The sequence below is a fragment of the Calypte anna genome, chromosome 3, assembly GCF_003957555.1.
Source record: "Calypte anna isolate BGI_N300 chromosome 3, bCalAnn1_v1.p, whole genome shotgun sequence".
NCBI classification, from domain to species: domain Eukaryota; kingdom Metazoa; phylum Chordata; class Aves; order Apodiformes; family Trochilidae; genus Calypte; species Calypte anna.
The window spans coordinates 82,162,033-82,175,715 of record NC_044246.1 but is presented as its reverse complement, the minus strand read 5'-3'; the positions used below and the strand labels follow the sequence as shown (position 1 = coordinate 82,175,715).

The 13,683-nt window shown below is 38.9% G+C and overlaps 1 protein-coding gene across 1 annotated transcript in view; it reads left to right on the top strand.

The window, feature by feature from the left end:
- RARS2 (arginyl-tRNA synthetase 2, mitochondrial) overlaps positions 1 to 13,683 on the top strand; it is a 35,104-nt gene that overhangs the window by 2,767 nt on the left and 18,654 nt on the right. The window contains exons 4-9 of the mRNA XM_008495386.2: positions 383 to 466; positions 3,798 to 3,895; positions 5,217 to 5,272; positions 6,790 to 6,873; positions 7,928 to 8,004; positions 11,908 to 12,063. Coding sequence (XP_008493608.2) covers positions 383 to 466; positions 3,798 to 3,895; positions 5,217 to 5,272; positions 6,790 to 6,873; positions 7,928 to 8,004; positions 11,908 to 12,063 — 555 coding nt within the window. The remainder of the gene's footprint in view (positions 1 to 382; positions 467 to 3,797; positions 3,896 to 5,216; positions 5,273 to 6,789; positions 6,874 to 7,927; positions 8,005 to 11,907; positions 12,064 to 13,683) is intronic.

Sequence of the window (13,683 nt, the reverse complement as noted above, 5' to 3'; positions counted from 1 at the left end):
GGAGTTAAAAAAAGGACAAATCATACCAATTGTGATACTGCTGAGAAGCTGAAGTTCCCCATTTCATTCTTCACTGCTGAAATGTTAAAGAGATCTGTGTGTTGGATGTGTTCTTGTAACAGGTTAACACTCTGAGGTGAAAGTACTAATGGTGCACAGACATACAGCCAAAAATTCTGAAACAGCATGAGGCTGAGAAAACTGGGTTTGTTCAGCCTTGAAAAGGCTTAGGGGAGACCTTATTACAATGTTCCAGTACTTACAGGAGAGCTACAAAGAAGATGGAGACTCCCTGTTTAATTAATATTTATAATGGATGGAATTACAGTTTCCCAATTTAACTCTTCTCATACAGAATCTCTGTTTTGTTTTGTTCTTATAGCTAAAATGTGATGCAGTAGTAAGTGAAATCAGTGCTGGTCCAGGCACAGTGAACTTTACAATAAACAGGGAATTATTAGCAAAGGTAAGTTCTATACCTTTTAAGGTAGAAATAAATTTCTGAATATAAAACTGTAATACTGTTGTCTTGGAAATGTCTTCATTGGAAATATCTTTATTGATGATTTAGATGAGGGGACTGAGTCCATCATCAGCAAATTTGCAGATGACACTAAGCTGGGGGGGGGGAGAGTGGATCAGCTGGAAGGCAGGAGGGCTCTGCAGAGGCACCTGGACAGACTGGAGAGTTGGGCTGATTCCAATGGGATGAGGTTCAACACGGCCAAGTGCCGGGTCCTGCACTTTGGCCACAACAACCCCATGGGGAGCTCCAGGCTGGGGACAGAGTGGCTGGAGAGCAGCCAGGCAGAAAGGGACCTGGGAGTCTGGATTGACAGGAAGCTGAACATGAGCCCGCAGTGTGCCCAGGTGGCCAAGAAGGCCAATGGCATCCTGGCATGTATCAGGAACAGCGTGGCCAGCAGGTCCAAGGAAGTGATTCTGCCCCTGTACTCAGCGCTGGTGAGGCCACACCTCGAGTCCTGTGTCCAGTTCTGGGCCCCTCAGTTCAGGAAGGATATCAAGGTCCTGGAGCAGGTCCAAAGGAGGGCAACCAGGCTGGTGAAGGGACTCGAGCACAGATCCTATGAGGAGAGTCTGAGGGAGCTGGGGCTGTTCAGCCTGGAGAAGAGGAGGCTCAGGGGAGACCTCATCACTCTCTACAACTCCCTGAAAGGAGGGTGTAGCCAGGGGGAGGTTGGTCTCTTTTCCCAGGCAACTCTCAGCAAGACAAGAGGGCATGGTCTCAAGTTGTGCTGGGAGAGGTTTAGGTTAGATATTAGAAAGAATTTCTTTACAGAGAGGGTGATCAGGCATTGGAATGGGCTGCCCAGGGAAGTAGTGGATTCTCCGTCCCTGGAGATATTTAAAAAGAGACTGGATGTGGCACTCAGTGCCATGGTCTGGTAACTGCAGCGGTAGTGGGTCAAGGGTTGGACTTGATGATGTCTGAGGTCCCTTCCAACCCAGCCAATTCTATGGTTCTATGATTCTTTTCTATGTAAAATTGTCTTTTGTAAGCTCTTGTCAAGAAGGGTCTTGCTGATTTGTTGTGCACGCCTAGAATTTAGAATAAGGCTCACAAAAGTTTATCCTTATGAGGAAACAATGTATCTACCATTCTCTAATAAACACAGCTACTCCTTTTGCTTTTCTTTCTGCTTTAAAAGGCAGACTTGGCATCTGTTTTTGTATTTCTATAGTATGCAGCTCAAAAGGTTTCATGTTGCATGTGAAGACTCATTTAAAATAGAGAAGGGTGATAAAAAGACACCTGAAATAAAAGTATTTTACAGCAAATCTATCACAACATACCTTACCAAGGAAAGGAAAAAGGAGAGGGAAGATGTATTCCTCAAAGCCCAATGCTTGACTGAAATGGAAAGCTTAATTTGTGAAATCAGTAATTTAGTGAATATGAGATACTGCTCAGTCTACAAAAGTAGTGCCTCTCTTGTACTCTCTCTGCATTATTTGCATGAGTTTCGTAAAGATAAGTGGGTGGCTGGTGCTGGTAAACCGTGGACTGAATGAAAGCATTGGTAAATCACTTCAGCTAACTTGTGGGGCAAGCTACATTGTGTTGTTCTGTGCCTTAATCTATAGGGCTAGCAACTCGTGGAAAATTATATCATGATCTTATAAAAATTAATTACCTCTCTATCAGAAGTATGAAATCAGGCCTTACCTGTTACTGATGAAGCCCTCTTTCTGTCAGGACTTCCACTGAATCATTAAGCTTGCCTAAAAAAATAAACCTCTTTAATTTTGCATTGGCTAATGATTATCCTTCTTGGTATCAGCACAGCAGCTGACTATTCACTGGAAGAGTTGTTTCTGTGATAAACTTTATTAATGGACAGGATTTTACAAAGTGCTTTACCTATTGGGATTCCAGTCAGTGTAGTGCTTCAAGTAATACTATATATTTGGCCTAGTAGAGTTTCTCTGGAAAAAATGTGTAATTAGCACATGTATTGTAATATAATACATATACATAATACAATACATATACATAATACAGTACATAATTTTGTATTATGTCACAGTGGAGAGAGGAGAAAATAAAATTTACCTGTGACTTTTGCTGATAAAGGGTATAGGTCTGTGGGTAGTTGGTCAATTTGTGTGTGTGTCCATAAGAACAGAATTAATTTTTTTTTTTAAAAGGCATTTTTTAAAAATTTATTCAATATCTGCTTCAGAATAATTTAAGGTGATTTTTGTAAAGGAAAAAAATGAGAAGTTTCCATAGGGGGTGAGATTTCTACTTTAGTTCAAATTGTTAAAGGCCTCAAAGTTTGTCCAATACGTTCAGCTTCACATAGTGTTTATTTCATAAATTTAAAAGCACTTCAAAATTGAAATGTAACAACTAGAATTGTTTTCATAATATTGTCCTGTGTTGGCATCTGGTTGACAAACTCAAGTATGTAGGGCACATACAAGGATTTTCCTTGCTGTATGAATGATAATATAGTCAGCATAGGATTCCTCTTCCCCCAAACTGTGTTCAAGCCATTGGAGAAATATTTTAAGCCACGGGAAGTGTACTCTGTGTTCACACCTTAACAAAAACCTTGGATATAGGTCATGACTGCTGGGGATTTCAGAGAATGGCCAATCACCTCAAAGCATGCCTGGATAAGGTGTATTTGTGGGAAGAGGAAGGGCAGAGATAGGCTATGTAGCTTATTTTTTTATTATTAAAAATACTTTTTAAAAAGCCTGGTGAGAACATTTGGCTTCGCTCTGAGGCAAATGCTCTCATCAGATTTACTGCTCATAAGCTCTCCTACTTTTTCACCCAAAACTATGGTCTAGTTCTACAAGGTACTCTTTTTATTTTAAAATGTGCTGCCTCAATTAAGAGAGATGAAGGTCCTGGTTAGAATCCTATTTACATGAGAACTTTTATTTTACATGAGGACACCATTCCACCCACATTCTTGAACTTAGTTTCCTTTCCTGCCCACCAGTTACCCTCAGATTACTCTCCTGCTCCTTCGTGTTAGGTAACACATGGCAAAAATTTAGGTTTTCTACTTCCTCTTAAGTTTCCACCAAAATTAGCCTTGATTTTTCATAAGTCTATTTTTAATTGATTAGATGCAGCTTTCAAAAGTCAATGGCACTTGAGATCTTGTTTGCTTGGCAGACCAGCCACCTAATTGCTAAAGTGAATAAAGGCTGTGAGATCAGACTGTTGTGTGATCAGCAAAAAGTTTTCCTGATCATGGGCTCTGTTGCTAAAACATATTTTCCTCTTCATTTTTTTTTTCTTCCTTGTTGTTTAGACTGTGTTGCAGCAGGTGTTGAAAGATGGCTCAGAGTATGGAATAAAAAGTGAACTTTTCTCTACGGTGCCTAGGCAAAAAGCAGTGATTGAGTTCAGGTAAGCATGTGTGGTGAATATTTTTAGAAAACTGCCTTGTTTTAGAAAACTGCTGATGGCTATTTTGCTGATTGATATTCATTGCTGTAATGTAGTGTATGTTACCTGTGAAATTAAGCCATATTTACAGTATTATATTAGTCTGTATTTGGTACTTTGTTATGTTTGCCCGGTAGCATGTTACTTATGTTTAGGGAATAGAATCTTTTTGTAGAACATGTTTTTGTTATTTGAAGAGTTCATGTATCACACTGCCCTCAAGTAAGAATAGTCTCATTTAGTACACAGTAGCATTAGTTTTAAAGTAGGTTTTTTTTATTTTGCTACAGTATTATATTAGTCTGTATTTGGTACTTTGTGTTTGCCAGGTGGCATATAACTTATGTTTAGGGAATAGAATCTTTTTCCAGAATATATTTTTGTTATTTAAAGAGTTCACCTATCACACTGCCCTCCACTAAGAATAGTCTCATTTAGTGCATAATAGCATTCAGTTTTAAAGTAGGCTTTTTAAATTTTGCTACCAAGAAACATCACCTAAACTTCCAGCTACTAACCCATTTCTTTTTTCACCTTACTACCTTCCTCCCTAACTTACTAAAGCAGACATGGTTTTGTCTTGCTAAAGTTCTCAATTGCTGGCCCCAAAATTTCTGTCCAGTGCAGTGTTGTTTACAGTAGTACTTATGGAATGAAAAGTGGCTGACTTGGATCTCTTTATATTTAAACAGTTTTGTTCACTTAACACTCCCTCTGCAGGCTTCCATAGTCATGGACAGTCTTTAATTTGGAGGGTGAATTTGCATAGTTGAATTTCCATTACATTATCAGGGGTAAACAAGAGTAGGTTGTTGTTTTTTGGGGGAGGGGGGCTCTGATGGAAGAAGAGTTTTGGTTACTGAGTCTTGTACACAAGATCCCCTGTTCTGGCATGAGGTTTATCTAATAAAGGCACGAGGAAAACAATCTATATGTACAAAACACTAGAAGTGGGAAGGTAGTACAAGCCTTTTGCCACTAGTGTTGTTGTGGATTGGAAGGTTCTTTGATGTAGGGTTGCTTGGGTTTGTTTGGGTTTTTTTCCTCAGTTACACTGGCTGTTAACTAATCCTGGATGAAAAGAGGATGGCTGGATCTGTAACACTGGCTGGATAGAGAAATTTGCTGTCTAGAACAGCAGCTGATCAGGGAATTTTAAGGGGAAATTGAAAATTGTGGGTTTGTTTCAGTTGTTCTATCTGCATGAGTTGAATGAATTTGACTTTGGTGATCCGGCAGTCTTGTGTGCTGAACAAAGATTATTTCTGAAAATTTGTTACAGCTCTCCTAATATTGCCAAAAAGTTTCACATAGGACACTTGCGCTCCACCATAATAGGTACGTATGCATTTCACTGCCTCCTCAGAGGGTTTCTTTGTTTCCCTGTTTCACTTGACAGGGAATGCTGCAAACCTTTCACTCCTGCTGGAGTGGCTGTGTCAAGCTCGACTTGCTAATTAAAAACCTTTTGCTCATTATGCAGTGAAGAAAAGAGTGTGATGTGTTGCTGGCAGATTTATTAAGTCACACACAATGTAGTTTTATGACTGTGAACGTTAAATGAAGTAGTTTAAAACTGTTCAACAGAGACACCCAGGGCAGTTTTCACTGAGGTGTTATGAGTCCTTTGAAATTTAAATTTCCAATTTGCACTGGGCTGCAGAGCAGGCAGTTAAGTCTTGGTGGCTGTCTTGGAAAAAGCTTGCTTTTATATGTTAATTACTTCATGCCAGGATTTCTAACAGATGTTGTCATTTGTAATGGAATAATAAATAAGTTTATTGTGCAGTACTCTAATGGCATATAGAAAATATTATTTCTCCTTCTTTTCCCTCTCTCACAAAAAAAAAAAGCAGCTTATTAGAAGTTCCTACAGCAACTTTGCAGCTAATAATGTATTACTTTTAAATTATATTCAATGTATCATGCATAATTTTTAATTACATAAAGTTAATTCTGCCTCTTGTGGACTAATAGTTGAGTTAAATTACGTATTTTTGGTTCCTCACATTCTCCTTCTGTACCCATCACTATTAAAAAAATTATTTGGTAGATCAATGTTTGTCCAATAATAAGAGAATGAATTGACTACAGAGAATGGAATTGAAAGTAATTGCAAACTATAATATGAATTTATAATAAAAGAAGAGAAAGCTTGCTACATCCTTTTATACCAGTAGTGCAATTTAAAGGTGCCCTTGAAGCACAGGAAAATAGAGGAAGGGATCCAGGTATTTCACATCTTTGGAATACTGTGGTTGTAGCTCAGCTCAGGAGAAAGATGAAGGGGTTTTGTTTTAGTAATAGTTAGAACCAGGATGTGGTTAATTGATAGGGTAAATTTGGAGGGTATCAGGCACAGCATATTAAGTGCAGAGCTCAGTACTGCTCCAGCCACTATACAGAGATTCAGGACTTGACCTTCTCTGTTCAGTGTCACAGTTAACAGCAGTTTGTGAATTTTGAGTCCTTGCTTAGCCTCCTGCTGTAAGACTGCCTGAGTGTCACAGAAATTATGTGGACTGCCACAGATTTGTGAGACTACAAGAAGACTTTAAAAAGTGTTTTTCAGGTCGATGCACTTTGCAGGATGTGCATGGATATACACACCTCTATGTTTTTATCACTGTTTTGTGCTACACTTTGTTGCACATTTCCAGTACCTGGCCAATTTTTTTGCCCTGTTTAGAACACTACTGCTTTTAGTTTTGAAGTATTTTAGTAAATTCTGTGGAGTAGTTAATCTGATTGTCTTTCCTTTTCATTTTGAATGCAGATCATACACAGAATGAAAACTGTTTTGTTGTGAGGCTTCCAACAACTGAATAGTAATACCAATTTTGTTTCCTTATCAGGGAATTTTATAGCAAATCTCAAAGTTGCACTGGGGCATGAAGTAACAAGAATAAATTACCTTGGTGATTGGGGCATGCAGTTTGGTATGTTTTGGTATTTTTTTTTTCTCCTGTACACTTTGCTACCCTATAATACAGTCTAGCATTCAAGCTTCAGTTTTTGCAGGCCCAGTGGATCCTCTCAGGGCTCAAAAAAAAGAGTAATATCTAAGAGAGATCATTAGGAAATCAAGTTCTCATTACACATAGACCAAGTTATCCTTGAAGGAACTCCCTTTCAATAGGACTAGACACATTTTCTTTCCTAAACCCTAATTTATTTTTCTTACCTCAGTCTGCCACAGCTTCTGTTGCACTCAGCGTTTCCAAGAGGAATTTTCTTGATACACTGCTATTTGTTAAGTTGTAGAGGGCTTTTCAAAGGGATAACTACATACCTCTTCCTTACAAGGCTTTCTTCACATCAGTCGTGGTCCTTGTAATCTCAGAGGAATGAGATGGCCTTAAAAGCAGCCTCTGAAAATCTGAGAGGCTGCAGGGTGAACATTACTAGATTACTAAAGGAGTTAATGGGCTCTTTTGATTTATAAAAAAATAATTGGCCATTTGGGTTTCTTGCCCTTTCAGATGGCTTTTGAAAAATGCTGATGCTGAACTAGAGATGTGAAAATAAGCTGCATGTTCTCAACATGCAGCAAAAGGTTGCCTTGAAACTATTGTATATTTTGTCCCAGTTTCTATTGTCTTTGAAATACGAGTGCTATGAAGGAAGGAAGGAAAATGAGAAGTTTTGAGTCTGTTCTGTTGCTGGACAGTTTCCACTGTGTGATTTCTCATTTGCAGCTGGTTAATGTCTAAAGATAATTTTCTCCCCAGGTTCAGAAACACAGATTCCATTTGTGAGGGATTGAAGAACCAACATAGTGTTTCTCACTAGTTTATTATAGTGTTGGGATTTTTTTTTTAATATAATAGGTTATACTCTTGTTTTTGTAGCACACACCATTAAATTGCTTAAAAATATAAGGCATTAGTTTTATTACATACAATGTCAAGATTAGACTTGCTTACGAAAACAGCCTAACAAAACAGTGTATTCCAGGCTATTATCTAACTCTTTCTTTAATTGTTATTCAAGGCTTATTGGGTGTTGGTTTTCAACTCTTTGGCAACAGAGAAAAGCTAAAATCCAGTCCTTTACAACATCTTTTTGAGGTAAGTTTAGAGAAGACCAACTAGGGATTTCAGAGGACAGTCTCTTTAACTTGGCTGTCAGTTTTTTACAGAATGGTACCTCTGCAGCATCATGGTGAGACTCGTGTTGGGCTTAAATTACCTTGCTTGAAGGACAAGTGCTAGCCTGAGCCATGGCAGCAGAGGAAGGCTTTATTAGGCTGAAAAATGTGTCCCATAAGGGAGATAATCATGTGGATACTTAGGCTGCATTGATTGCTGCTAGCAGCACACCTGGATTGACTGATATAAACTGTCCCAGCTGGACACAGGTGACCACTGACCTCACTGTGGTAACTGTGGTGGAGCTGATGCCTCACATCTAACACTGCATTATGTTAGTTACCACAGTTGTGGAAAGAAGGGGTATGGTGTACAAATTCTCTTGATGTTAGTGTTTTTAAAATAAGCAATATTTAATTTCTGTTACTCAATACACAATTCACTGTGGGTGGAGAAAAGGATCTTTAAAGTCTTTAGTATCTAATATGGAGCTTTGGCATCTATAGGTAAGGAGGGGAAAATATCACTTTTCAGAACACTGTTCTGGCTCTCCAGAACTCTTCTTTCTTCCATGAGTTTGAAAGAGCCAGGAGCATTATAAGGTGCAGTTTTTGCTGACCTGTGTTCAGAAAAATGCCTTTCAGCAGGCTGTTTCACTACAGGAGGTTGCCCATCGTGCCCACCAGCATGGTGCAAATGCTATAAATAGCATTTCTGTGTGGCAGGGACAAAACTGATTCAATGGGCTACCCAGGTCAGCAGTAAAGATTGAGGTAGTTTAACAGGCCTTGTTTTTCCAGCACTAATATGATCTTGGTTGGTTTGCTTCATTCAAAGATGCCTAGTAGCATCTGAGTTAGTACTTGTTTCTTCCTGTTTACCAGTTCTTATGGTGCTTCTTGTTTTATACAGTTCAACAAGCAAAAAAGCTTTTCACCAGTTTTTGATCTTTTAATTGATTTTTGCTTGATAACCATGCTGGCTGTAACACAACAACACTGTGTGAGAGAACGTGAATTCACAGAATCACAAAATTTTTACAGTTGGAAAAGACCTCTTAAGATCACTGAGTTCAACCACCAACCCAGAAAAAAACACCATGCCCAGTAGAGCCTGTCCTGAAGTGCCACATCTACACATTTTTTCAATACCTCCAGGGGTGGTGACTCCACCACCTCCCTGGGCAGCCCATTCCAGTGCCTGACTACTCCTTCAGTAAAGAAATTCTTCCTAATGTCAAGTCTAAGCCTCCCCTAGTGCAGCCTCAGGCCATCTCCTGTAGTCCTATTGTTATGTACTTGAGAGAAGAGGCCAACACCCACCTCACTACAACCTCCTTTCAGGTAGATGTAGAGAGCAATAAGGTCTCTCCTGAGACCTTATAGAGAGCAAAGAGGTCCTCTCCTCTTTTCCCAACTAAACAATCCCAGTCCCCTTCTCACAGGACCTTTCACCACCTTGGTTGCCCTTCTGTGTACCTGCACACATCCAACAACCATAAGGGTAGGTTTCTGAAAGCCTAATGTTAATGTTAGAGCTCTCATCCTTTAAAAGGAAGACCACATATGTTGATGGGGCTTTGTCAGGGTTCTTGTCTGGCATTTCCAAGTGTTCTCTTACTACAAAGCTGAGCTGTGCTTCACCCTCTGAGCTGGAGATGGAAACTATTGCTAATGCTGGTGTTCAGACAGGATGTCACAGGACAACTGTTTTCACAGAAATCTGTTTACTGGCAAAGGAACAAACTGTTTGAATACTTGGATGCTCTACAGCTGAATACATATTAGGCAGATTGTTTATCTGGCACAGTAGCTCCTTCAGGCATTGCCAGCTTCTTTGATATAGATAATTTGTGTTTGCTTGTTCCTTCATCCCTGCAGCCTGCTCAATAAAACTGATAGATTCTTGACATGGAGGTGTTTTAGAGCTGCAGGACTGATTTAAAGAGAAAACATGAAGCTGTCCCATTCTTCTTGTTCTGTGTTGCTGCATATTTTAAAATTTTTATTTATAATTTCAATCTCAGGAAGAAAGTCTCTTAGGATTTAAATTTCAAATACCTGAATTTTTGCACTAAATGGTTGAAATAGCATCTATTGCAGTAACATGTAAGCTCTATGACCTTAAAGTTACTTTCAAGTGCAGACAACAGCATTCAGTCAAACTGCAAAAGGTTCTGAAACACTGGTTGTTTGAGTGGTTTCTCAAATATTACCAGTTTTTAACTGTTTCTTTGGCTGTATTCTTGGACTATATAAAAAACTGAGATGTGTTTCAAAGTGCTGGTTTTTTCTGCTGTTGTGTGCAGAATCTTTCCTATAGTTAATTTATAAAGAATTATGTACAAATAAATATACTTTTCCAAGACTTTTTGCACTTTCCATTTTGGTCAGAAATCAGATGCAAATATGCCTTTGGGTTATTTTTGCTTTATAACAACAAAGATTGGTGGGAATTGTGTGTTAGAACGTGTGAAGCAGCTGATGGGGGTGAGGGAACTTTAAATTTCCTTTTTGTGGCAGAACTAAGCAAAAATTAATCTTTGAGGCTTGTCAGTAGTGCTGCCTGTTAAAATCTTTAAAAATCCTGAGACATAAAAGGGAGGTGAAAAGTTCAAGAACTTGCTGTGGAAGCTTTTTTTTCTGTAATAGGCAGAACCCATTTGAACATGGTATTTTTGGCAAAACTTATTGTCTGAACATTGCAGGAGGATTTTATCAGGATTGCTGTGATTTAGGGATCAAAACTCTCCTACAAAGACTGCAACAGCAGTGAACTATCTGCATCTAAATACATATTGTAGCCACTAGTGAATTATTTTTACACAGTACTTTTCCTTTTGAAAAAATTTTCCATGGGCTTTCAAAATGCTCTATGTTGAAAGCAAGGAATTAGTGTCTAGGCAAATATTCGGTCTCTAGATATAAAGGAATATGTTATCATAGAACAGAATCATAGAATATCTTGAGTTGGAAGGGAGCTATAAGCATCCCTGAGTCTAACACCCTAGTCCTGGGCAGGACTACCTAAAACTCAGCCAGATGAGTTGAACTCTGACAGGTTTGTTTCCAGTGTTCTGAGGAGCCTGTTCCAGTGACTGATCACCCTCTCAGTGAAGAACCTTTTCCTCATGTCCAGTCTGAATTTCCCCTGACAAAGCTTCATCCTATTTCCTTGTGTTCCTGTTGCTGGTCACCAGAGAGATCAGCACCTTCCTCTCTGCTCTGCTCCTTGGGGAAGGTGTAGGATGCCATAAGGTCACCCCTCAGCTTTTTCCAAGCTGGAGGGACAAATTCATTGTACATAGCTAAGGCTGGCTAATACAAAAGTTAGTAAAATTTTAGTACATTGAGATTCAGCATGTGTGCATCTATTCCTATTCATATGTTTGGCTTCAGCCTTGAGGAGTCAGCCTGTATTAGGATGGGTATGCAGCATTACAAGTAAGTGAGTTTTGGATCAGAATTGGTTTGGGTTGGTTTTTTTAGCTTGTAAAATGTTAAATCTCACCAACTTTGTGGTCCTCTGAAGAATAGGTTCTGGTTTAAAAGTCTGATGGTTTCCCTTTGATGCATAAATGAGTTCTTCCATACTTTGCTTGAATTGTTTCAAGGTTATGAAGAGGATGATAGCCACAGTAGTAAGGACTTATGGCCTTAGTCTTGTTTCAAGATAAACTGCACATTTTCCTGTTGGAGTCTGGACTACTCATTCATCCTCTAAATAGGAAATGAGTTAGTTTAACCCAGCTTTAAAATTTTGATATTACAAAAGTCATCTTTAAATGGTTTGTATTGTTCTTGCAGAACTTAGCTCTGCTTATTGTTTTATAGAAGGAAAGGATTATACTTCTTCAGTGTTTTCAGTGCCATTATATTTCAGGTGTATGTGGAGATTAACAAAGCAGCAGAAGATGAAGACACAAAAAAGCTGGCTAAGGATTTCTTTAGAAGAATGGAGGAACATGATGAGCAGACATTGTCACTTTGGAAACAATTTAGAGACTTCAGTATTGAGGAATATATCCGGATTTATAAGGTACAAATCACCCACTGCTTTTTCTGTGTTGTTGGTAAAATGGTCTCTTTATCTGTTGCTCCATCAATTTAATTGACAATGTACAGAACCATTTCATCCAAGACACTGCCAAACAGTGGACTGTCTTAGGAAAAGAGTTTGCTGAAATGTTGTCATTTCATTGCTTTTCCAGTAAACCAAACAGTGTTGTGGGGAAGATGTCTCTAAATATGCCAGGGTATGCCCCATTCTGTTTAGAAGAAGGACAGTAGTTCATTTAACACCCAAGCAAACTGTTCCTGTTGTTGCTAACAGCCTAGATACATTTTGTTTAATGGTGTCCATTTAATTGATCTTTATCTGCCTTCTCAGAAGCCACAAAGCCCTGAGTATGCTGCTAAGCAGCAAACCAAATCAGTCTCAGAGAAACATTGTACAGTTTTGCTTTATCTGTGAAATCAGCAACAAGCCACTAAATTTAACAGTTTCTATTTAATAAATTGTATTAGGAGATAACTCTGTTTTCACATTTCTTGTCTAATGTAATGCAGAGCTGCAGATGTTGCATATTAAATTGAGTGTAAGTAATTACAGCAGGAGGAGTTTGCAATAGTAATCAGTGCTTAAGTTACCTGCAGGTTGAGTTGAGCTAACATACAGCCACCTGTTGCATACAGCCACTCTGATCTCAAGAATGGAGGTGGTGTACACAGTTTCATGAGAGAAGTTTGTGCTACTGACCACAAAATTAATCTTATGAATTTGGGAAACAGCAGCAAGATGCATCATCTGTCCTGAATCCAGTCTCTTGGTATTAACACTAAGTAATCTTACTTAGGAGTCAATCTGAAAACCAACTAGTGTTTTTCTTTCCCACATTCTTTTAGTGAAATTCTAGAATGCATGCCCAGTTTTTATGGGCCTTGATACCCAGGCCCTGGGACTCTTTCCTGGATAAGGAGGGGTGGAAGAATGAGATATACTTTCAGTAGTTGCTAAAGATGTGTAGTGGATAGATAAGGAAGCAGCATTGGGATACCATCCCTTGGAGTGGGATTTATAGAGGAAGTTAGACCAGAACAGGCTGGTTTTGTGTAGATGAGGTTGATAAGGATAAGACAAAGGATGGACAGAACATAAGGACTGAGTTCAGGGGTCAGACACCGAGGATGACCACAGTCATGCTTAAGTGCTCAAGTGCTAAGGACATTTGCAAATGCTAACAAGTTCCTGCAAAACTAATGAATATGCATATCTAACCTGTATATAACCTCTGTGCTCAGACAGCCAGGCATGCACATTAGGTTGGAATTATCCCCTGTGCATCCAGCACCGTAATCAAGAGTACCAACCAAACAGTGACCAAGTGCTGTTGAGGTGATTTTCTTTGTTTCAGCTTAGACATTTTTTTTCTAGCTTGCAGCTCCAAAGAATTTGTGACTAGGTTTATATTGCTTCCTTCTAGTATTATTTACTCAAAATGGGACTTTTCTGTCTTCACTTACTCTTGATGTATGTGTTGAAATTGGTCACGTCTTCTTTCATCCCTGATTGCAAAGTTAAAAGAGAAGGACCCTGCCTTTTCCTTGGTAATCCAGATAACCTGGCTGTGATTTAATTTATTCACTGAAACACAACTGA